The sequence below is a fragment of the Chamaea fasciata genome, unplaced genomic scaffold (genome assembly GCF_029207755.1).
Source record: "Chamaea fasciata isolate MVZ Bird 193981 ecotype frontalis unplaced genomic scaffold, bChaFas1.0.hap1 SCAF_14, whole genome shotgun sequence".
Classification (NCBI taxonomy): Eukaryota; Metazoa; Chordata; class Aves; order Passeriformes; family Sylviidae; genus Chamaea; species Chamaea fasciata.
This window is the reverse complement of record NW_027094099.1, coordinates 2,361,663-2,384,273: the sequence shown is the minus strand read 5'-3', so window position 1 is coordinate 2,384,273 and position 22,611 is coordinate 2,361,663. Positions and strand designations below refer to the sequence as shown.

The 22,611-nt window shown below is 53.9% G+C and overlaps 1 protein-coding gene across 1 annotated transcript in view; it reads right to left on the bottom strand.

The window, feature by feature from the left end:
* HCN4 (hyperpolarization activated cyclic nucleotide gated potassium channel 4) overlaps positions 1-22,611 on the bottom strand; it is a 95,481-nt gene that overhangs the window by 46,990 nt on the left and 25,880 nt on the right. Inside the window, exon 2 of the mRNA XM_066196094.1 lies at positions 19,881-20,304. Within this exon, the coding sequence (XP_066052191.1) occupies positions 19,881-20,304 (424 nt within the window). The remainder of the gene's footprint in view (positions 1-19,880; positions 20,305-22,611) is intronic.

Sequence of the window (22,611 nt, the reverse complement as noted above, 5' to 3'; positions counted from 1 at the left end):
TGGAGCTCGTCTGATGCTCCCTCTGCAGCATTTGAGAGCGGATTCAATGAACGTCTGGTGTGCCACAGGTGCCTCCCTGTCCCCATGCCAGAGCCTGACCTGGAACCAGGGACTGCCAGCTCTGTTTGTATCCATAAACACGCCACAGGACACGGCAGAGACGCAGTCACATCAACAGGACAGACTCCTAAATGAGAAAGGGAATCGTCCTCTCAAAGTTCTGACTGCCTGTAGAACAGCTCTCGTTCCCAATTTCAGAACAAAATCAGCAGTGACCTTTGTTTCTTCATTCCTTTCAGTCCCACCTGATTTATTTTTTTTTGTTTAAAATTCAGAACAGATTTTTTTTAAATCCAAGCTTGATCCCTAGAGATCCATATGATCAACAGCTGAGACTGAATATGAACTCACGAGGTCCCGCCCTGGAACTGCAAACTTGCTGAAAAACCGAAGAACTCCTGCAGTTTGCTCTTGATCGATTAACATTATTTCTTTAATGCTACCTGCATTTCAATCAAGACAGCAAAGCACACACTTGTGATCCCTCTGCTAACCGAGTTTGGGTTTCTGTAGGAGCACAGGGGAAGAAGAGAGCCAAAAGGGCACTCCCCAAGAGGAGTTTGGGGAGTTTGTTTGTCTGTGAAAGGTTCTCTGTGCTGGGGCAGCGTGGGCAGGTGAGGCCCTGGCACATCCCCGGGGTTCTATTGGATTATTTTCTGTCCCAGAGCAGGAGCTGTGGCTGCTCCAGCCTGGCACAGCGTGCCAGGATGCTCCGTGCTCTGCAGGGACACTGAGCGCTCTCACCTAACTCAATCCCGCTCTCTAATTCCATTACAACCACGGCAACCAGGCACAACTTCCAGCCTGGGCTCTGGGGTGCTGGCAGGGGCTGGAAGGTGCAGGGAGGAAGCTCCCGGTGGGTCTGGAGCTGGGAATGTTTCCTGTGGCACAGGGCAGAGGGTGGGCACAGCTCTGAGGAGCAGGGCTCAGCACCACGGCCTGGCTGTCACAGGGGCCGAGCAAGGGGATCCACTCTGGGCACTCCCTGCTTTTCCTGCATCTCAGGGAGGGCCCAAGAAAGGACTGGGGCACTTCCCACCCCGGGGACAGAATCCTTGGCTGCAGCCCTGGAGGGATTGGGAAGAGCTGGCTGTGGGCATGGGGAGCACAAACTCCAATGGCTTTGTCAGCGCTGGGTTTTTTTCCTAAATTGCTCTGACAGAGAACACCCAGCAAGGATTGAATCGTCTCTGGGGGACCTCAGCAGTGACAGCTTCCCTGCCCAGACTGACACAAATGTATTTTAATGCAGTGTCACACGTCACAGGCAGCCCGGGACGAGTGACAGGGACACAAATGTCCTCTCACTCTGCTGGGGCAACAACAGCGATGTAACCTTTTCCTGCTGCACCTGAGAGGGGACAAATCCCATGGGAACAGCACCGGGAAAGTGAATCCTGAGACGCTGCACCTCCCTTAACCTTGGGATGCACACGCGAGGCTGCTCCGATCCCAGCAGGAGAGCAAAGGGGGAAGTGCTGGGCGAATTCTTTATTTTCTTGAGGAATCTAGGGCAGGGAAAACTGGGTTTTTAACTAAGAAGCAGCCTAGATGATATTTATGAAAGTACGAGGGATTAATTCCTGCTGTGGTTGTACATAGATTTCATAGATTATATAAAAAATGTACTCGAGGAGAACAAAGACATTGAAAAGCAGTATTTAAACTTGACCTAAAATATTCTAACCCCTCCATTAATATATGCTGGGCAGGAAGAGAGTCCCCAAAGGCTGCCATTTTAATTAGAAATCCAACAGGAAATGCTGCCTGATGACAGCTATCAGGGCAAGAATCCCAGGAGCCACAGCCAGGGAAAAGGAGGAGCTCTTTGAGGGGTGTAACACACCAAGATCCCAGCAATCACACAAACAGCACAATAACAGCTGGGCAGAGGTGTTGTAGGGTCAGGCAGAATTCAGGGGTTATAAACCATCCCTGTGACTGCAGCTGTGCTTCGGAGACAGGACTGGGAGAGGACAGAGTCCCCTCCAAATTCCCAGGATTTCTGTCCTTGAGCTCCTTTTCCAGCTGGGCCACCCTGTTCCTGTAGCAAACCTATAGATCCCTCCCGAACCTACAGCTCCATCCCGAACCTACAGCTCCATCCTGAACCTACAACTCCATCCCACACCTACAGCTCCATCCCGCACCTACAGCTCCAACCCGAACCTACAGCTCCATCCCGAACCTACAGCTCCATCCCGAACCTACAGCTCCATCCCGAACCTACAGCTCCATCCCGAACCTACAGCTCCATCCTGAACCTACAGCTCCATCCCAAACCTACAGCTCCATCCCAAACCTACAGCTCCATCCCGAACCTACAGCTCCATCCCAAACCTACAGCTCCATCCCGAACCTACAGCTCCATCCCGAACCTACAGCTCCATCCTGAACCTACCGATCCATCCCAAATCTACAGCTCCATCCCGAACCTACAGCTCCATCCCGAACCTACAGCTCCATCCTGAACCTACAGCTCCATCCCGCACCTACAGCTCCATCCCGAACCTACAGCTCCATCCCGAACCTACAGCTCCATCCCGAACCTACAGCTCCATCCCGAACCTACAGCTCCACCCTGAACCTACAGCTCCATCCCGAACCTACAGCTTCATCCCGAACCTACAGCTCCATCCCCAACCTACAGCTCCATCCCAAACCTACAGCTCCATCCCAAACCTACAGCTCCATCCCAAACCTACAGCTCCATCCCGAACCTACAGCTCCATCCCGAACCTACAGCTCCATCCTGAACCTACAGCTCCATCCTGAACCTACAGCTCCATCCTGCACCTACAGCTCCAACCCGAACCTACAGCTCCAACCCGAACCTACAGCTCCATCCTGAACCTACAGCTCCATCCCGAACCTACAGCTCCATCCCGAACCTACAGCTCCATCCCGCACCTACAGCTCCATCCCGAACCTACAGCTCCATCCTGAACCTACAGCTCCATCCCGAACCTACAGCTCCATCCCGAACCTACAGCTCCATCCCAAACCTACAGCTCCATCCCGAACCTACAGCTCCATCCCGAACCTACAGCTCCATCCTGAACCTACAGCTCCATCCCACACCTACAGCTCCATCCTGAACCTACAGCTCCATCCCGAACCTACAGCTCCATCCCGAACCTACAGCTCCATCCCAAACCTACAGCTCCATCCCGAACCTACAGCTCCATCCCGCACCTACAGCTCCATCCTGAACCTACAGCTCCATCCCGAACCTACAGCTCCATCCTGAACCTACAGCTCCATCCCGAACCTACAGCCCCCCCCCCACCCCACCCCAAAAGCCCAAGCTGCAGGAAGTGCTTTGGAAAGCAAACCCTAACGTGTCCTTGGAAGGAGCTCCCAGGAACCCCCCAGGTGCCTCGGGAAGGGGTTCCCTGTGGAAGGAGCTCCCATGGCTGAATAGCTGCTGTCTCAAGGAGAGCTTCCTGGACTGCTTTTGGAATTTGCTGCCTTTTCAGTTTCATTGGCTGCCCCATCTTTGCTGAATATAGCAGGAAAAATGAATACAGAACTCATCTTTTTCTAGCTGACTTACTACTTTACAGGGTGGGGGTTTTTTTCTTTTTATCTCTTCTCTTTAAAGGAAAGAATGCCAAGCTTTTCTTTTCTTCCAGGTTTTTCTCATTGGATTTCTCTGAATTTGCTTTACTCTCTGGTGTAGAAGTAGCCCAAGTAACTAAAATTGGAATATTTTTAGACTCAGGTAACCTACAATGGCCATTTATATTATTTTTAGTGCCTGTCTCCACCCTGTGCTCCCTCAATCCCTGTTCTCTTTTCATCCCCTCCAGCAGAGGAGCAGAAGGGAAGAAGTTACAGAGAAGCAGCTTCTATAGAGAAGCTCCACTACAAAACACAAATGGAGCAGCTCTGTGCACTCGTGTTTACTCTGCTTGGTTCTTGTTCAGGTGAAAGGAAACTCAGTCCCGTGGGAATTCAAAACCTGCTCACTGCACCCGGCCTGCCATGCCCTCCATGGTCTGGAACATTCTCCAACTTCAGGCCTATTTAATGCCGTGAGCCCACAGGCCAGCTGCAGGAAACTTTGCCCCCATCGGAAAAAGAAAAAAAGAAAAAAAAGTTGGTAGCAGTACTGAGAAATGACCAGGGGGAATGAAATCCCCAAGGATGGCAGCACTGATCATTCCTTACAGCCCCCAGACCCAGCCGACCCCCTCAGCACCTCTGGGCGTCCATTCGCAGATATTTTGGGGGGGGACAGGCTGTGCCCACATGGCTGCATCTGCCCTGGAACGCAGCAACGGGCTCCACTGAGCCCTGGGGACGTGCAGCACACCCCGTCCCAGCCCTGGCACTGCCTGCAGCACGGGCTCAGAGGCAGCACTGGATTTATTTGGGAGAGCTCAGGGTCTCAGGGAATCACTCCTGCCTGCAGCACGGGCTCAGAGGCAGCACTGGATTTATTTGGGAGGGCTCAGGGTCTCAGGGAATGGCTCCTGCCTGCAGCACTGGCTCAGAGAGGCAGCAGTGGATTTATTTGGGGGAGCTCAGGGTCTCAGGGAATGGCTCCTGCCTGCAGCACTGGCTCAGAGAGGCAGCAGTGGATTTATTTGGGGGAGCTCAGGGTCTCAGGGAATGGCTCCTGGCTGCAGCAGTGGATTTGGGAGAGCTCAGGGTCTCAGGGAATGGCTCCTGCCTGCAGCACTGGCTCAGAGAGGCAGCAGTGGATTTATTTGGGAGGGTTCAGGGTCTCAGGGAATGGCTCCTGCCTGCAGCACTGGCTCAGAGAGGCAGCAGTGGATTTATTTGGGAGGGCTCAGGGTCTCAGGGAATGGCTCCTGGCTGCAGCAGTGGATTTGGGAGAGCTCAGGGTCTCAGGGAATGGCTCCTGCCTGCAGCACTGGATTTATTTGGGAGGGCTCAGGGTCTCAGGGAATGGCTCCTGCCTGCAGCACTGGCTCAGAGAGGCAGCAGTGGATTTATTTGGGAGGGTTCAGGGTCTCAGGGAATGGCTCCTGTCTGCAGCAGTGGATTTATTTGGGAGGGTTCAGGGTCTCAGGGAATGGCTCCTGTCTGCAGCAGTGGATTTATTTGGGAGGGCTCAGGGTCTCAGGGAATGGCTCCTGCCTGCAGCACTGGCTCAGAGAGGCAGCAGTGGATTTATTTGGGAGGGCTCAGGGTCTCAGGGAGTGGCTCCTGGCTGCAGCAGTGGATTTATTTGGGAGGGCTCAGGGTCTCAGGGAGTGGCTCCTGGCTGCTGTCAGCCTCAGTGCTGACCTCTCCAGACTCATGAATGAGAGCTGTGCTAAGGAAAGCACTCAGCCCATTCACTGTGGTGTCCTGCCTGTGGCAGGGTTGTTGGACCTGGATGATCTTTAAGGTCTTGTCCAACCCAAGCATTCTGTGATTCCATAATTCCATGAAGGCTGTGGGTTGCTCCATGTGTGGGTTTGTACTGACACAGTGCAGATCCCACAGAAGCTGTGAGTCCAGTGGAGGGTCAGACCCACAGCAGGAGTTGAGGGAGGCTGACACTGCCTTTTCTCCCCAAAAACAGTCCTACTGGAGTGGTCAAACTGCAGCAGGGCTGGACCCGTGCCCCTGAGAGCAAGCCCTGCTGGAAGAGGCATGGAGAAGGCACCAGTGCAGTGCTCCAGTGCTTTACATTTCCCATAATGGGTGTCTTTTCCAAGAGCACTCCAAGCCAAGGTGGAATTATAACTCAGTGTCAGATGGTTATGAATGAATGAATCCCTGACCCCGGAAAGCTTTGGCAGGGCAAGAAATGGGAGCAGCTGCACCCTATGGGATAAGGGAACCAGCAGGGCACGAGGGACACCTCGTAGGCAACATTAAACAGTCCTTTGGGAAAGCTCTGGCACTCAGTGATTTCCTGTTTCAAATAACACCACCAAGTTCTTTCTTTGTACTTATGGCCCTCCACAAATGGAGCCAGGACTGGAGTTCTGCCAGAGCAACACGGGGTGAGCAAGTTGGGCTGTTCCAAAGGTCAGAACTTCAGCGTTTCTCAGCAGCCTGTGAATGCTCTGAACATCAAAAAAACCAAGGTTAAACTGTGCATGGGGTGAGGAAAATGCAGAGCACTACATTGGACCTCTTCAGATTTCCAGGCCTGGATGGGAGACCCCAGATGTGAGTCTGCCCTGACAGTTTAGAGATCAAAACCCTGAGATCCCAGCTCCGTGTCCCATACCCTTGAAATCTCACAGAATGAAAGTTTGCCTCCTTCCACTAAACCTGGATTCACAGCAGCAGCCCATTCCAGAGTTTAGTGCCCATGGTGGGTGAGACCTGGGAATTCAGTGAGGTTTCTCTTCATGACCACCTAGGAACTGGTGACTTCCTCCAGAGAATTTGCTCAGAAGCACACGGATGGGTGTGGGCACTCTCAAGGGCAGTAAACAAAATAATGAGGGGTGAAATCACACAGCCCCCAGTGGAAAGACTGAAAATGGAGTCAGGAACAGATGTCTGATATCCCAGTTATTGGTCTGGATCTCCCTAAACCAGCAGGACTCTAAAGCTCTGGCAGGGCTGGAGTGATGTTCAAATATTTAATGAGTGATTGGTGTTTGAAGTTTTGTAACTCCCTAGCAGAGAGACAAGAGATGATCTGAACATCAGGATTTCATTATGGATTCCAGCTGCGCTCCAGATATCATGGAGGATATCGTGGACTGACAACACCAAGAATTTGGTGATTGTCTTTTCTTCAGATTTGCTGGATGGTGAAAGGGAGGTGAGGAACATGAGGGATGAGGTGAAGGAGCAGAATGTATGAGGACGCAATCAGAGAAAACCCTAAACTGAAGCTCAAGGGAAAAAAACTCACTGGAAGGATCAAGACCAGGCTGGATGGGGCTTGGAGCAACCTGGAGAGTGGAAGGTGTCCCTGCCCATGGCAGGGGGTGGAACTGGATGGGCTTTAAGGTCCCTGCTGACCCAAAGCAGTCTGGAATTCCATGATTCTATGACAAGCAGCATCACCTTGCCAAAGGAAAGGCAGAGGAGCCCATATATTTAGGGCAGCAGGAACCAGAGCTGATGGGGAGCACAGGAGGCTCCTGTGGGCAGCCGTAGCTGCACCTGGATCTGCCCAGCCCAGCACGTCCTGGCTGTGACTCAGAGCAAAGTCACCAAGGCAAGGCCAGCAGTGACAGGCAGGGCCAGCACACAGCTGAGGGTGGCCAGTCCGTGCTGTCCCCTGCAGCAGGGCCAGCAGGGCTGTGCTGAGGGCTCAGCCCCTCGGCAGGCAGGGTGTCCTGCTCTCAGCAGTGACCACGGCTCCAGGCAGCAGCAGGATCTCTCCTGGCCGTCCTGGGAAGCCGTGGCTGCGGGAGCTCAGCCCGGCACACGTGGCTCCCAGCGGGAAGCAGGGGAGGGCACAGCTTTGCTGTCCCACTCCCAGGAGGCTCCAAGGACTTGGACGGTGCTGCCCTTGCAGGGTCACCTCGCAGGCAGCCACCTGGGCTGCCACATTCCCCGGCTGCCAGCGCTCATGGGGCTGTCCCAGGCTCTGCCCCCGCCTGTTCCTGGCCCCGTGTCCTGTCACTTCTCTGCTGCCAGTGCTGGCATCCGAAGCTGGCAGCTGCCTCCCATCCATCAGCACATCCCCTGCTCTGTGCCAACTGTCAATTAAGCTGGCACAGGGGTGCAGCCTTCACACCTTCCCGGCTCCACAGAGCACGGAAGCAGCAGCCTCAGGGCAAGGGGCTGGGTGCTGGCTGGGAGGCACAACGAGCTCTGCACCAGCTGCCAGCCAGAGATGGCAGCAGGAAGAAGCCCCTGTGTGGGGTGCTGATGTCCAGCCCTCCCGCTGAGGAAATGCCTTGGCTGGGAGAAAAGATTCTCCAGCCCTTTGAGCTTGGGCTTTCCACTTCAATCACTGGGGAAACAGAACTGTATAGAACAGCTTCATCCCCCAACCATAGAACTCACCCCATAGAACAGCTTCCCTCCGCTTCCCGAACAGCAGAGGGAGTTCTGGGGTGGTATCCAACAGCTCATGTCTCCCCCAGGAAGGAGGGAGCACGAGGGAGCACAGGCAGGCAGATTTTGTTCTCCAAACGACCAGAAAAATTGCTGGCTAATCAAAACAGGCGCTGCTTCACTGATTGTAGCACCGGCTCCTCTCCCTTCCCAATCCCACATTAGCTGATCAGGGTCAACTGCTGGGCTCTGCAGCTCTTCCCCTCTGCCTGAAGAGCCTGCAGAGGAGGGAAGGGAAGGCTGGAGGAGCAGCCCATCCAAGGGAACCGCTCCTCAGAGCCCTCCAGCGCTGTCACCCTTGAGAGCTCTCCCACTGCTCCTGGAGCCCGGGGTGTGCTGGCAGCCAGGAGCAGGAGGATGCAGGAGGATGCAGGAGGATGCAGGAGGATGCAGGAGGATGCAGGAGGATGCAGGAGGATGCAGGAGGATGCAGGAGGATGCAGGAGGCCTGGCTGTGCAGGGCTGTGACCTGCTCAGGTGTTTAAGGTGTGTGCTCTGTGATGTCACTGACACCCAAAAGGACACACATCAGCCCGGTTTTCTGCAGTGCCGGGGGAGCTCCAAAGGCAGCAGGGATCCCTGTGCCCTGGCTGTGCAGCTGCACACGGGCTGGGAGCAGGGTCCAGCCAGCTCCCACTTCCCAGCAGCAGATGGGAACTGCTGCCAGCAGCTGCAGGTCCCCAGTCAGCACTCTGTGCAGCACGGCCAGGCTGAAGGCTGCAGATAAGGGGAGAGTGCTCTGAGATAAGGCACCTTCCAAAGGCAGGCGCTCCTGGAGGAGTTTGCTGCGTGCTGTGGCTCAGGGAGGGGAGCAGGGAGAGGCTAAAGGCCAGAGGAACATGTTCCAGCCTGGCTCCAGACCTCACTGCCTGCATTCCCAGCACTCACAGCCAGCCAGGATGGAACTGATGGGTTTTTTTCCATCTTCCCAAAGTGGGCTGTGTTCTTCCTTCCCTACCAGGTGCTCAAATGACCTTGAAGAGGAAAAGGAGAGGGGCAAAAAATCTGTGCATGAGAAGCATCATCCTCGTGTGTGCGTGTCCCTCATGTCCAGCAATGGGACTGCCATGGGAGACGAGAGGAGATCCAGGGGGGATGTCTCCAATTCCCTGGAGTGTAGCTGCACTCTTCCCACATCGTGGGGTGAACTGCTGGATGGACAGCCCCAAAAACATGACAAATATTGCTGCTCGGAATATCTGACAACAGCCCCTAAAGATCAAACAATCCCATGCCAGGACAGACTGGGGGATGCCACAGGCCTTTCCCAGCTCTCCCTTTTCCTGTCTCCCTTCACAGGAGTCCCCTTCATCCTGCTGCCTTCCCCCCCTGCATCACTTTCCCATTCCAGAGCTGGACTGGCTCTGCCTTATGCTCCACACAAAATATCAACGTGCCTTTCAAGTCTGGAGAGAAGAGAGCTAAGGTGGAAGTTCTTATCTGTCCTTCCCACAAGCCTGAGGTGATTTATCAGCTGAAGAGGCTCCTGGTGGGATGTCTGTGAGTGCTGGCAGGGAACAGACCTGGGCAAGGAGTACAGAGGGACAAGGATCACCCCCATTCCTGTGGGGAGGAACACTGGAGGAGGAACGAGCACCCCGGATCATGGATTTTTCACTTGAATCGTGATTTTTTTTCTCCTCTCTCCACCTGTATGCACAGGACAGCCCTTGTCATCCTTCCTGTGCATGCAAGAGTCGATGGGAACAGAGAGGAAGGTGCTGGCTCCACTTTGCACCTCCCATGGGCGCTCCAGCACAGGGCAGGGACACGGGGAGACCCAGGGAGAGGGAAGCGCTGGGCTCACATAACACCCAGAGTTCAGCAATGCATTCATCTGCTCCAAGCCACCAGAGGAACATCCCCTCCAGCTGGGCACAGGGCCTGACAGAAGCCTCTGGACTTTGGCTGCCCCAAGTTGGTGTAATTAACTGCACAATTCCAGCCTAATTCCCTGCAGCCTCAGCAAGAGGCACACAGTTGGGATAAAGTGTGATTAGTGGCTGTTTGGGTGATGCACGCTGGAGAGGAGGCTAATCAGCCCTATTCCAGGGACGGCCTCTCCAAACTGGGCTGCACTGAGCAAATCAAGAGGAATTAACACCCGGCACTTTGCTGGGTGAAAAATAGAAAAAAAATATAAATGAAGAAAAAACAAACACAGCTGCTGCGTCTTAACTGCTCTCTGCCCTCTCCAGGGACTTGAGGAAAAGCAGGCTTGTCAGTTACTTGAAGGGACGTTATCCTCAGTGTTTCTCTCCCGTGGTCACAAGGCAGCACCGCTGCTGCTTGTTTGAGTGCTTGTCAGTGCCAGCACAGAGAGAGGCTCTCCCAGAGTTCACCCTCCGGAGCAGAGCTCAGGTGATCCTAGGGGAGGGCAGACCCCAGCTGCTCCAAGGCTCTGCTGTCTTCAGGCATCTTCAGCTCCTGACTCACCCCTCACCTCCAGATCTCCCCCCAGACCAGCCTCCTCCTGCTCCAAGTCCATTTACACACGCACACACAGACTCCGATCGCTCCTTGATGACCCATCCCGGCTGGCTCTGAACCTCAGAAACACCCTCCCCAAATTTCTGCCTCTCTCCAGAGCCACAGGAACCGGACTGGCAGAGAAACCACAATCCCACCCTCACTCTGCTCATGTGCCCTAACGACCCCAAGGCCAAGGGATACATCCCAGACCGATGAGCTGAGCTAAGGATAAAGGTGTGAATGTCCCACCCTGGCTCTGGGCTCTGCTTCTAGCCAGGAGAGCAAACAGTGTCACCCAGCCCTGCAGAGAGGCGTGAGGGTGTCACAGCTCGGTGGGATGGCTCAGGGTGCCTGGTGGCTCCTCAGGGGTCACTGAACTGCACCTGATACCTGTGAGGTGGTCACTGCCTTCATTCCATGGCAGGGAGCACTGTGGCACTCCAGGCCTGTGGCACAGAAGGGAGCCAGGAGAATTCTGGCGTTTCTGTTTTCAGATCACATCTCTCACTTTCTCTCTCCAGCTGTCACCAGAGGCAGAATGTTCCCCCTGACGAGGCCTTCCCCGATTCCTGGCTTCTCCCTCATAAATACTGGATGAACAAATGGCAAAGATACCATCACCGGCAGCTCAGCAGGGACAGGGCTTTGCGTGTGTCACTGACACACTCGCCGTGGGCTGCCACCCACACGAGGCAGGGCCAGGGGTTGGACAGTTCATGGAAAACAGGACAATTACCCTGCTCTCTTCAATTTTATGGCTCAGACTTGTTGGGGAGCTTCTGGACAAGCATTACAGCTCTGCAAGACTTCTGGCTTGGCAGGGGAAGGAGACACAAGGGAGGAACAGGTTCCAAAATACCCCTGCCCATATGGGAGCAGAGGGTGAGAGGCACTGGCATAACAGAGAACAGGGGCCGTGCACTCCTTGGAGTGAAAAACTGGGGGCAAGATCAGCAGCGTTCGAATCCTTCCCAGCTGAAGTGGTGCTTGGATGAAATTAATGAAAAAGTGCTTGTATTGAAGTTCTAAATCCACTTCCGAGTCCTTTTCCAAGAAGGAAAATGTTCCGTGCATTGCAAAGAGATTTCAGAAACATTTTCCATTCTAATGTGACTCTGGGAATGTGGAAAAATGCCTCACTCTTTCCTCTAGCCCTTGGAGTATTCCTGCTTAAGCAAAAGTGGGAGAGGGAGGAGTTACAGCCCAAAATGAAGCTTAAAAATATGCCTCCTTATGAGAGAAGCAAGAATAAAATGTCATCTCTTAGCCCTGAAAAATTACCACATTGATTTCTGCTTCATAAAAATGAGGTTAAGTTGAATGCATTAAGCTGGCAAACTGGATAATTGCATGTCCTGAAACTGTCTTCCAAACAGCTCTTTTCACAGCAGGGCTCAGAAAATAACTTCATCAATGAGGCTGCTGCCCATTAAACCCTCACACACCTCTCTGGGTCGGGCTCTTGTCCTTGCTGAGGCAGATTTCTCCTTCCTTCACCTCATCCTGGTGGGCAAAGCAAGGCTGTTTTCTTCCACTGCCAGGTTTCTGACAAGGAGAAAAGTGGGTCAGAAGCAAAGCTGTCCTCAGGAGTGGGGGTTTCCAGCTCTGACTCCCCGAACACACACAAATGGCAAACAGGAGTGGGAGCCAGGGCTGCTCAGAGGCAAAGCTTGGCCTCTGAGCGCATCTGAGGGGATTTGGTGCCCTGTGGAAGAGCATCCCTTCCCTTTCTGCAGGGCTGGCACTGCCCTGTGCCCCTTCCCCGTGCTCACAGCACAGGAGGACGCTCTGAGGGGACAGGAAGGAACTGCCTTCAATCTCTCCTGGCAGAAAGCAGCTCTCCACTGCCATGCTTCTCAAAATCCCCTTCTCCTCCACCAGCCAATTTGATTTTCATCCACGGCGCTATCTGGGCCAAGCTCCTGCCTCATTCACACAACTTACAGATCTGGCACGTTCCTCTCCAGCCCTGCCTTGCTGAACACCACAAGTGAGGCAGGGAAACGCTGTTCTCTCTGGCTGTATCATTAAAGTTTCCCACTTGATATGAATGTAATCAATAGTGCCTTCCTGGAAGAGGCTTTGAAGAGGAGCCATTAATTTGCACCCACTTGCCAGGGCTAATGTGCCTCAGACAAACTGGCCTCCAAGTCTGGGCTGAGGCTGGCAGAGCACGGCTCAGTGGGACAAAGCCAGACTTGGCACTGGATCAGGAGCCCAAGTGGTAACAGGAATGTGCCTGTGGAAGGTTCAAAAGCTGCCTCAGCTGTCCCCAGCAGCAGCACTGTGTTGTGTGCATCACAGACCATGTGCAGGCAGCAGGCTGTGTGGGCTGGGGGGCAAGACACACCCTGGGGTGCTCAGCTCCAGCTCCAGGGAGGGTGCAGCCCTTCCAGAGGCCTTCACAGTGCTCTTTCTACAGAGCACAGCCCTACTGAGGGGTCAGCCTGTGCTCCCACACATTTCGGAGAACAGGCACTGCCCTTGCTGCCTCCTGAGCTCGCAGCATCTGGATGGGATTTAGAAGTTCCCTTAAACTTTGCCATTGGAAAACAGGATTGTCAAGATCCCTGTTACAGCTGCTGCTCCTCTGCTCAGCCCTGGAGGGCTGTGTCCAGCTCTGGGCTCCTCAGGACAAGAGGAATACTAAGCTTTGGAGGCTTTGGACATGAGGAAGGGCCTGGAGCACCTCCCTGCTGAGGAGGGGCTGAGGGGACTGGGGCTGCTCAGCCTGGAGAGGAGCCCCAGCTGAGAGGGGCCTGCATGTCCCTGAGCGTCCCTGGGTGTCTCTGTGTGTCCCCGTGTGTCCCTGTGTGCAGGGAGGGTCAGAGCAGGCCCAGGCTCTGCTCCAGGCTCAGCAGTGGCACCAGAGGAACAGTCAGGGACTGAGCCCAGCAATTCCCCGGCACAGGAGGCAGAAATTCTGCCCTGGGCAGTGCCCAGCCCTGAGCAGAGCCCAGAGAGGCTGTGGGGTCTCCTCCCTGGGGACATCCCAGAGCCCTCTAAACACAACCCTGTGCCTGGGTGGTGCCATCCAGGCTGCCCCCCGCCCTGTGCCAGCCCCTCAGCTGTCCCCTGTGTGCCAGCCGCAGGGCGGGCTGGGCTCCTGCAGCGGGGACAGAGCCCATCGGGAAAGCCCCATCAAACCTTGGGAAGGGACAGTGGCAGGAGGAGTCCTGGTGCCAGGCTGCAGCGCATCCCCTGTGAGGAGCCTCCGTTACTGTGACACGGCAGTGGTAATGGAGCCTCCAAACACAACGGCCCGAGGCAAACGCGGGCAGCTGGCACCACGGGCACGGAGCTGAGGCAGCTGCTGCTGGCACAGCACAGGGGACCTGAGCAAACCTAAAGAGGCAGGGCCCCAGCTCTCCCAGGGATTAGGGACCATCGGGACAGTAGGGATCATCCACGACCCCAGCCCAGCAGGAAAGCCCAGACATGGGGACCCTGTGACCCCGAGACACAGCCTGGGCACAGGCAGCACCCTGTCATTCCACCCCTCACGCCAGGTCAGTGGGGATTCACTGCACAAGGGAGGGTTAAACCCCACTGCTGCTGTCACACAGGCCCCTCTGTGGTGACAACACACCAGGGCAAAACCATCCCTGAGACAGCAAACAGCCTTCACTGCCCACAGACTGGCTCTGGGCTCCTGTCCTACAAACAGCTCTGTGCCCTAATCCTAAACCAGGTATTCCTACAGACAGACACTGTGTGCCCTAATCCCACAGCAGGTATTCCTACAGACAGACACCGTGTGCCCTAATCCCAAACCCCACAGCAGGTATTCCTACAGACAGACACTGTGCCCTAATCCCCAACCCCATAGCAGGTATTCCTACAGACAGACACTGTGCCCTAATCCCCAACCCCATAGCAGGTATTCCTACAGACAGACACTGTGCCCTAATCCCAAACCCCACAGCAGGTATTCCTACAGACAGACACCGTGTGCCCTAATCCCAAACCCCACAGCAGGTATTCCTACAGACAGACACCGTGTGCCCTAATCCCAAACCCCACAGCAGGTATTCCTACAGACAGACACCGTGTGCCCTAATCCCAAACCCCACAGCAGGTATTCCTACAGACAGACACCGTGTGCCCTAATCCCAAACCCCACAGCAGGTATTCCTACAGACAGACACCGTGTGCCCTAATCCCAAACCCCACAGCAGGTATTCCTACAGACAGACACCGTGTGCCCTAATCCCAAACCCCACAGCAGGTATTCCTACAGACAGACAGACACTGTGTGCCCTAATCCCCAACCCCACAGCAGGTATTCCTACAGACAGACACTGTGTGCCCTAATCCCAAACCCCACAGCAGGTATTCCTACAGACAGACAGACACTGTGTGCCCTAATCCCAAACCTGGTATTCCCTGCTCACACGCTGCTGTTGCCACAAGGCACATTAAGCACTGCCAGAAGGTGACTGTAGAAAAAAATAAAAGCTTTTTCCTTTTCATGGCAACCTCCGTGGGTGCACAGCTATTCAAATATTTGCCTGGCTCCTTATAATTCATTAGAAGCCATTTTTGATGATATTCTCTTTGAAACTGTATTCCCAGTGCCCAGGTGGGGAGCTGGATTTGCATTAGAGCAGTAGAACTTCCTGCCAAAGACCAGCTCCTCCGAAAAAAAAAAAAAAACAACTTTGCTGGGTTTCTTTCTCCTGGCAGAGGGCAGGGGATAGAAAATTCAAAGTACAGGAATAAAGAACATCATCTCCTTGTCTGCTCTCCCCCCACAAGGATGTTGTGCCGCACAAGTGACAACAGTTCCATGTGAAAGGCTGTGGTGAAATCTTGAAAAACCTCTGACTAAGATTCCAACAAGAGGGTTTTGTCATTTGTTTCAGGGCAGCCAGGATTTTCTGTGAGAGGAGAAGAGGTCCCAAATTTGGGGTCACTTTGTGCAGTGAGAATGAAAATCCCTGTAGCTTGCATTATGGTTTTAGTAAGCACATGAAAGACCAGCGCTTAATGAAGTTTCAGAAATGAGGTAATGCAAATTTGGGAGGAAGCCCAGGCCCCAGTGCCCCTCCCGGCCACATTGCCGGTGTTTGTTGAGTCTGATTTTACTCCAGGCTGGCCAGAGGTTTAATGAGTTACTCTCCTGGGCCTGCCTTGCTGTTGATGGGGACAGAATTGCAAATCCTATCGATAAAGGATCTACCTGTGCCCCGGGACCCTGCTGTGCTGCCTGGGAACAGTCACTCTGCCCGGCTCCTCCCCTCCCCTCCTGGGATCCACTTACGGATTTGGCCTAACATTCCATCCCCCGGGCCACTAGCCACGTTCTTTTAATTGAATTTAATTGAATTTAGGAAAGGCTACTGCTAGGTCAGAAGGAACGAAGGGAATTAGCAAATCCAAAGGAGAATCAGTAGGGAGCCATATTCTCATAGCCTCTGGAAGCTCTGTCCTGGTCCTTCCACCATGACCCTCCAGCTCTGGGTCCATTTTCTGAACAGCCGAGTCTTCTGAAGAGTGACATCATCTCTCAGATGGTCTGGTCTGTGCCCAGCTGTTACTGGGAAGTTGTTACCGGCACCTGAGAGGATGCATTCCCTCCCTCCTAAAGCTTCTCTGTAATACGGAAACTCGAGGGAAGAAAAGGACAGCACTCAGCCAAGTTTGCGAGGTTTCAATAACATAATAACCTGAAAATCACCAAATTGTCCTTGGCTTCAGGTTTCAGCTGCAAAAACCAAAAGATGTATTTTTCTTCCTGAAAAAAAATCTGAAAAAATCCTCACTTACGACGATATTATCATTGTGATATATATCAAACCCAGACAGCTCCTTTCCTTCCCGTCATAATCCCTCCCACAGAGTCTGCAATCAAAACATTTTGGTTATCTTGGCCTCTGTGCTATTTGGAAACCAATTTATAGGACCAGGATTGTGCTGTTGTCCCAATGAATGTTCATAAGTCAAAATAGCTTGATGTTAAATGCAGGTTACTGCACCCCAGCACCAACCACGGGGGGGATGCTGTGCAATACAACAGGGAGAGCTCAGAAAATTGAGGGGGTTTTTGACTCCCAATCTGACCTGGATGGTTCATCCTGTTGGAATCCATGGGTTCATGGTGTTTCTGCTGGTTTTTGTTCTGCTGGGGAACCCTGGGACGAGATCTGTAGGATGTTCATGTTTGGATTTCCTTTTCCAGGACAGCTCAGCAGTGGGGAGGGCCAACTCCCTAACCCTGGGACAGTGGGACAGTGGGACTATGGGACAATGGGACAACTGACCCTGGGACAATGCACTGCAGGCCCAGGAACCACTGACCAAGCTGCTGGAGCAGCCCAAAGCCTGAAATAATGAGTTTCTTTGGGGGAGGACAAGGCCTGGTCGGAGCAGCCCTGTTTGCTCTGTCTCTCCTGGCCTGGGGAACTCCCAAACACAGTGGCTGGTGATAGAGATTTGAGGGAAGCCAGTCCCCCAGCCAGTGTGAGTGCAGCTGCCTACACTGCAATCAAGCTCCCAACTGCAGGGGAGACACGGCAGACACTTCAAAAACACTCTATTTATATTCTGCCCTTCTGGTAAATTCATTCGTGGGGCCACTCATGCAAAATGCATCATGCAAATGAAACCGCTACATTTGGAATTAAGCTTATTTTCGTACTCCAGTGAACATGAGTGCATTAAATTGTTATTCTTGCCTTTTGCCTTCCTTTTCTCTTCAGGTTGTTTGCCCAGCTGTATCCCCAGAGCACCTCCCTGGGATCTGGGGAGGATGGCGGAGGCCGCTCGCAGCCACGCCAGCGCAGGCACCTGCAGCCCCAGCTCCGGAGCCCACAGACTCCTGAGCAGCGCTGATGTGGAACTGATGAGTGCCTGGCTGCTTTACAGCACTGCAGCCCTCGAGAAGGCTGCTCCCTGCTCACTGCAGCCTCGGTGATAAATTCATGCAGAGCATGGACAATTGCAGGGGAACGAAGGGAGAGGCCGCCGGCAGCTGGGGAAGTGCCCCCCTGTCCCTGCTTGAGGAAGGCACTGCCTCCATGGGAAGGGACTGCCCCGGCTCTGTGCAGTGAGGGGACGCTCTGCACACACACAACGGCACAGTGATCCCTCCCTGTCCGTGCACCTTGGCCAACTCTGCCCTGCACACACTCCCCTGGTGCACACACTCCTCTCCAGAGGCCCAGCGTGCCCTGCTCACATCTCCTTCCCAGCTCAAGAGACACTGCCAGCTGATGAGGCATGGAGTGGGACAGGGAGGGACCGCAGAGACCAGAGCAGCACCCCCTCTCCTTCTTCAGCTGTGCACAGCAACCTCTTGCACACCCAGAGTAAGTCTGGTGCAGCCCTGCTCTGCCCTGGCACTCCCACATCAGCACTGATGGGTGCAGGGAGGAAAGATGAATGTGGCCTTTCAGACACGGATCATCTGTAGGCACTTCAGAGGAAGAGAGAGCTGCCAGTGTGGCTGCGGGGAGCACAACTCCCACGCAAGGATGAAGCAGCATTCCCCTTCCCTGTGTCCCCGCTGCTTTGTGGCAGGCACTGCAGCAGCGACGGGGGATCACCCCTTCCCTCTGCTCCCTCCCCGGTGTGCAAGGAGAAGCTCCCAGTGTCAAACTCTCTCCAGGAACTGCAGCTTGGGCCGAGCCCCGTCTGACACAGCCAGTGATGTTTGGTGTCTGGGCTCTGCAGCACACAGCAGAGTCTGCATTGCAGTCCCAAACTGCAACCAGCACCATCCCTGCCCTGCCCTGGCTGCACTGCCTCACCCTGGGGAGCCTGTGCCCCACAGGCACCCAGCTGTGCTGTCCCAGGGCCCAGGACAAACCAGGAATTGCATTAGGACACAAGCTAGGAATGGCTGCTTGGCCAAACTAGGAGAAGTGAGAGGGGGGAAAACACTGATCTGCTTCCGTCTCCTCATTTTTAAAACGAATTCAGTACAATCAGCAGCAAATATACTTCAGTCCTCTTCAAGCACCTCCTGGAAGGGAAGTCAAGGAGCAGGGGAAACAAACAACAGGGAGCTGGGCACTGCTGTGGGTGCCTGTGAATGTGGGTGAAGAGCCTGAGCCACCGCCTTGCCTTCGCTGAGACGCTCAGATTAGAGGAGAGGGAAGAAAAGCAACCACGGGACAGGCCAACACACCTGGAGAGATTTCAGTGCTCTGCTCAGTCCCTGACTCACTGAGTCACCCCAGAAGGACACTTCTGCTTTATTCATCTCCGCCTCTCCGTGCACTCCTGCCTGCACCACGAAGCAATGAACACAGCAGTGAATTCTGAGAGCTGTGGCTGCCTCTCCCCAGCATCCGCCCAGCACCTTGCCCAATGTCCTCAACAAGGCTCTGCTGTGCTCTGAGCGAAGCCCTCACAAATGATAACACCACAAGGATGAAGCCTGAGATTCGTGAAGCATGCCCCAGTGCTCTCTGCTGTGAGTGTGGGCTGCTTGGAGGAGGGAAGGGCTCAGCTCTGTCATGAATTAGTGTTATGACAGCTCGCTGCAATCAAGCCATGACTTGCATGGCTGCTTCCCCTTCACATTCCCAGGAGCACGCTCTGCATTAGATCATGCTCTGCAGCAGGCTCTGCTCCAAAGCACAGCACAGAGTATGGGGACGAAGATGAAATTGCCCTGACCAGCTTTCCTTGTCCTGAAAATATGCTCCTGACATGTGGAGAGACACGCAGGGAGCTTTCTCTCTGCTTTGGAGAACACGGAGACAGGAGAAAAATAACTGATTTTTGAGCTACTTGAGCTACTTGCGGCTTCACCCACATTATTCCTGACAACTCACCCTGCATCCTGGAATTCCCCCTGGGAGCAGCACAAGGTCTCAGGCTCGTGGGGATCTTGCCTTTCACCAGACCTTTGTCTGCAGATTGCTCCTCCTTCCTTTTTCCCTTAGCACAGTGTCAGAGAGTATAGAAAGCAAGAGGGTTCTAACACATGCCCATGCTTATCTCTTTATTCAAGAGATAAGCACAGAGAAGCAGCAGATGGCAAACAGATGCCACAGGTTCTGCAAATCAGCTGTCTCCAGCCCTTTCCTCGGAGCTGTTCCTGGACCTTTGGGGGCTCTGCGAGGGCAAGCCCTCGCTGTCTGGCTGATTGCTCTGTTCACCAGCTACACAATTCCTGCAAGGGGAATCCACCTGTGCCCTCCCTCCTGCCAGCACACGCAGCATCTCCACAGCTCACGTGGATGCTGATCCCAGATCCCACAGCACCGTCCCAACGACCTACAGAATTCCCTCGGCAACCCGCTCCAACAAAGCCTTAGGGCAGGAAGGAGAAGGGGCATTCAAGGAAAGCCCCTGTGGGAGGGCAGAGCAGAGCAGAGCAGAGCCGAGCCCGGGGGCTGTCTCACCTCCTCCCACTGGTGGATGTAGCGGATGAGGCGGGAGAGGCGCAGCAGGCGCAGCAGGCTCAGGATCTTGGTGAAGCGCACGATGCGCAGGGCCCGCGCCGTCTTGTACACCTCGGAGTCGATGCGAGTCTCCACGATCAGGAAGATGTAGTCCACGGGGATGGAGGAGATAAAATCCACCACAAACCAGCTCTTCAGGTACTTCATCTTGATCCTCTGCGGGTCCAGGATGATCTCGGTGTTGTCCTCCACCACGATGCCTGTCCGGAAGTTGAGGACAAGGTCGATGAGGAAGAACGTGTCCGAAACCACGTTGAAGACAATCCACGGGGTGGTGTTCTCATCCTTGAAGAAAGTGATGCCCACAGGGATGATGATCAGGTTCCCTACCATCAGCAGCAGCATGGTGAGATCCCAGTAAAACCTGGACAGCAAGACAGAGACATGTGAGATGAGGCACGGAGCAGGAGGTCGGGGAGCCCGGGTCAGCTGCACTGATGAACTCATCCATCTCTGCTGTCAGTCATCCCCCGGGCTCTGCTGCTCTGCCTGAGCACGCACACTGCACAAGCTGCTAATTGACTAATTAATATCAGAGGAACACTCCCGCTCTGCCTTCGAGGGCTCACAAAGGAGCTGAGCCAGGGCTGGGCATGCCTGCTTGAACACTTTCCTGGGACCTGCCTGGGGAGAGACTGAAAAACCTGTAGTTCCTACAGGGACTGCTGGGTAAGGAGAGCATCTGGGAGGCCTCGGAGTCTGTGTGTCAATAAAGCCATTTGGGGTTAAACCATCAGGCTTTGCTCCTGCTCTCTGATCCTTCTTTAGAAGCAGCCAGCACTGACAGCTTTGGGATCAGGATGGAAGTGGAGCCTGTGCTCTCATCTCCAGCCTTCAGTTCAGATTCCTGCTGAGCCGGGACTCCAGGAGTTTAGCCCACACTCCACAGGCTCCCGTGTTGTATGGAAACAATCAATAAAGCTTGGAGACATGTGCCTGGGAATACCTATTCCATTTCTAAGGACAGTATCACCAACACTTAACTCCTGTTCCATGAAGCACAGTCTCCAGGAGGCTTATCTTCACTCCAGTGGCAGCTCAGTGTTATCCAGGTAACACTCAGTTTTGTTCTGAAGGCACACACACAGCCTGAGTAGAGCCCGTGATTTATTTGTTCGGGATTTTTGAAAGATTTTCCACAGACGCACAATCAGACAATGTGGTCACAACTCCCCCAGAGTGAGGACTAAAACCCTTCCCAGTGTCAGAGCTGGCTGAGGAGTCTCACTGCTGCTCCCGTCCCCTCCAATGTGTCACGTGCAGATGCTGATGCACTGTGGGCTCACGCTGCCAAGATTCCACCAGCCCCACATGGTGCACCATGGGTCAGCTACTCTAATATTGTTAGTTATTAATACAATAATCACCACTTTGGCACAGGAGAGGAGCAATCACCTCAACAGCAGTGAGAGCATCAGTGTGACCCTGGACTGACGCTGATTTATCAGAGGGAAGTGTTGGGCTGCTGAAGGACGTGCACATGCTCTTCCTCTGTCTAACCCCTTACAGCCAAAATCCCTGAAATGCTTCAGGAGAGCTGGATTTCCTTTAGAGGTCCTCAAGCTCTACCTTGCTTAGTGGCTTTTTGGCTGGAACCTGGACCAGGCTGAGCTGCTGCAGATCAGGACTTCCAAAGCAAGGCAACTACATGGTTTGTTAAACCCTCAGCAGGGAAACCAAAAGAGCAGAATGTGCCTTAAAAGCTTTCTCTGACTAGAGCCTCTCTCTCTTGTTAAGAACACTTTAAAGCACCTAAAAGCATCTTTAAGATTCCAGCCCTTGCCCGTGTACAGACAGGGTCAGCAGCCAGCAGCACCCCACAATCATTCAGCAGAGGCTGATGGGAACTGATTTTAGAATAAGCAAAGTTTCTCGCTAATGAGCTTTCTAAAAACGACCTCAACTCTCTCTTCCTGGCTCTGAAGGTGCCATGAGGGAAGGTGCCAGGAACCCTCCCCTCAGTCTGCAGGTACAGGGGTGCAACCAGCACTCAGCAGTGGGATTTGTCCATCTTGCCTCCAAGAGCAAGGCTGTGGCACCCAGCAATATGCATGAATATAAATCCGTGTCGTGAGCTTCCTTAATAAGGGCCTGAGATGATGCTGCAGCTTTCCCAGGCAATTAATCTGGATAATCGCACAATAGCAGGAAGTCTGGAAGCAGTGTGTGCATTATTACCGAAAATAAATAACCTCCCAGCCATCTTTCGTTTGCCTTAGGGAATACGCAAGGAGATAGGCACAAAGAAAATGAGTTTTCTTAAGTTTCAAATTAATGGCACGAGCCTGGCATGGCCAGGTTTGCAGTGCTAGGAAGGTAAGTGCCTTTCTTCAGAGATCTTCGCATTTTTGTGCCTCTTTTGTAGTCTGCGTGGTGATTTCTACGCTGGCTGTAACTGGGGACACTGCCAGCAATGGCAGGATGGCTCCCAGTTCGAGGAAGATGTTTTGCACACACAAAAGACCAGTGAAATGCTTCCTCCTGACTGCAGCAGCCCCTGCTTGCCCAGCCTCTCCCTGTCCAATGTGGTCAGTTGTCCCGCATCTCGACTTCCAGCAATTCCTGAGCTCCTCCAGCTCTTCCCTCCCAGCTGAGATGCCCCTGGAGGAGCAGGGTGTGCAGTGTGGGCAGCAGAGTCAAGTGCTGAACCCCACTGCCACGTGTCCCTTAC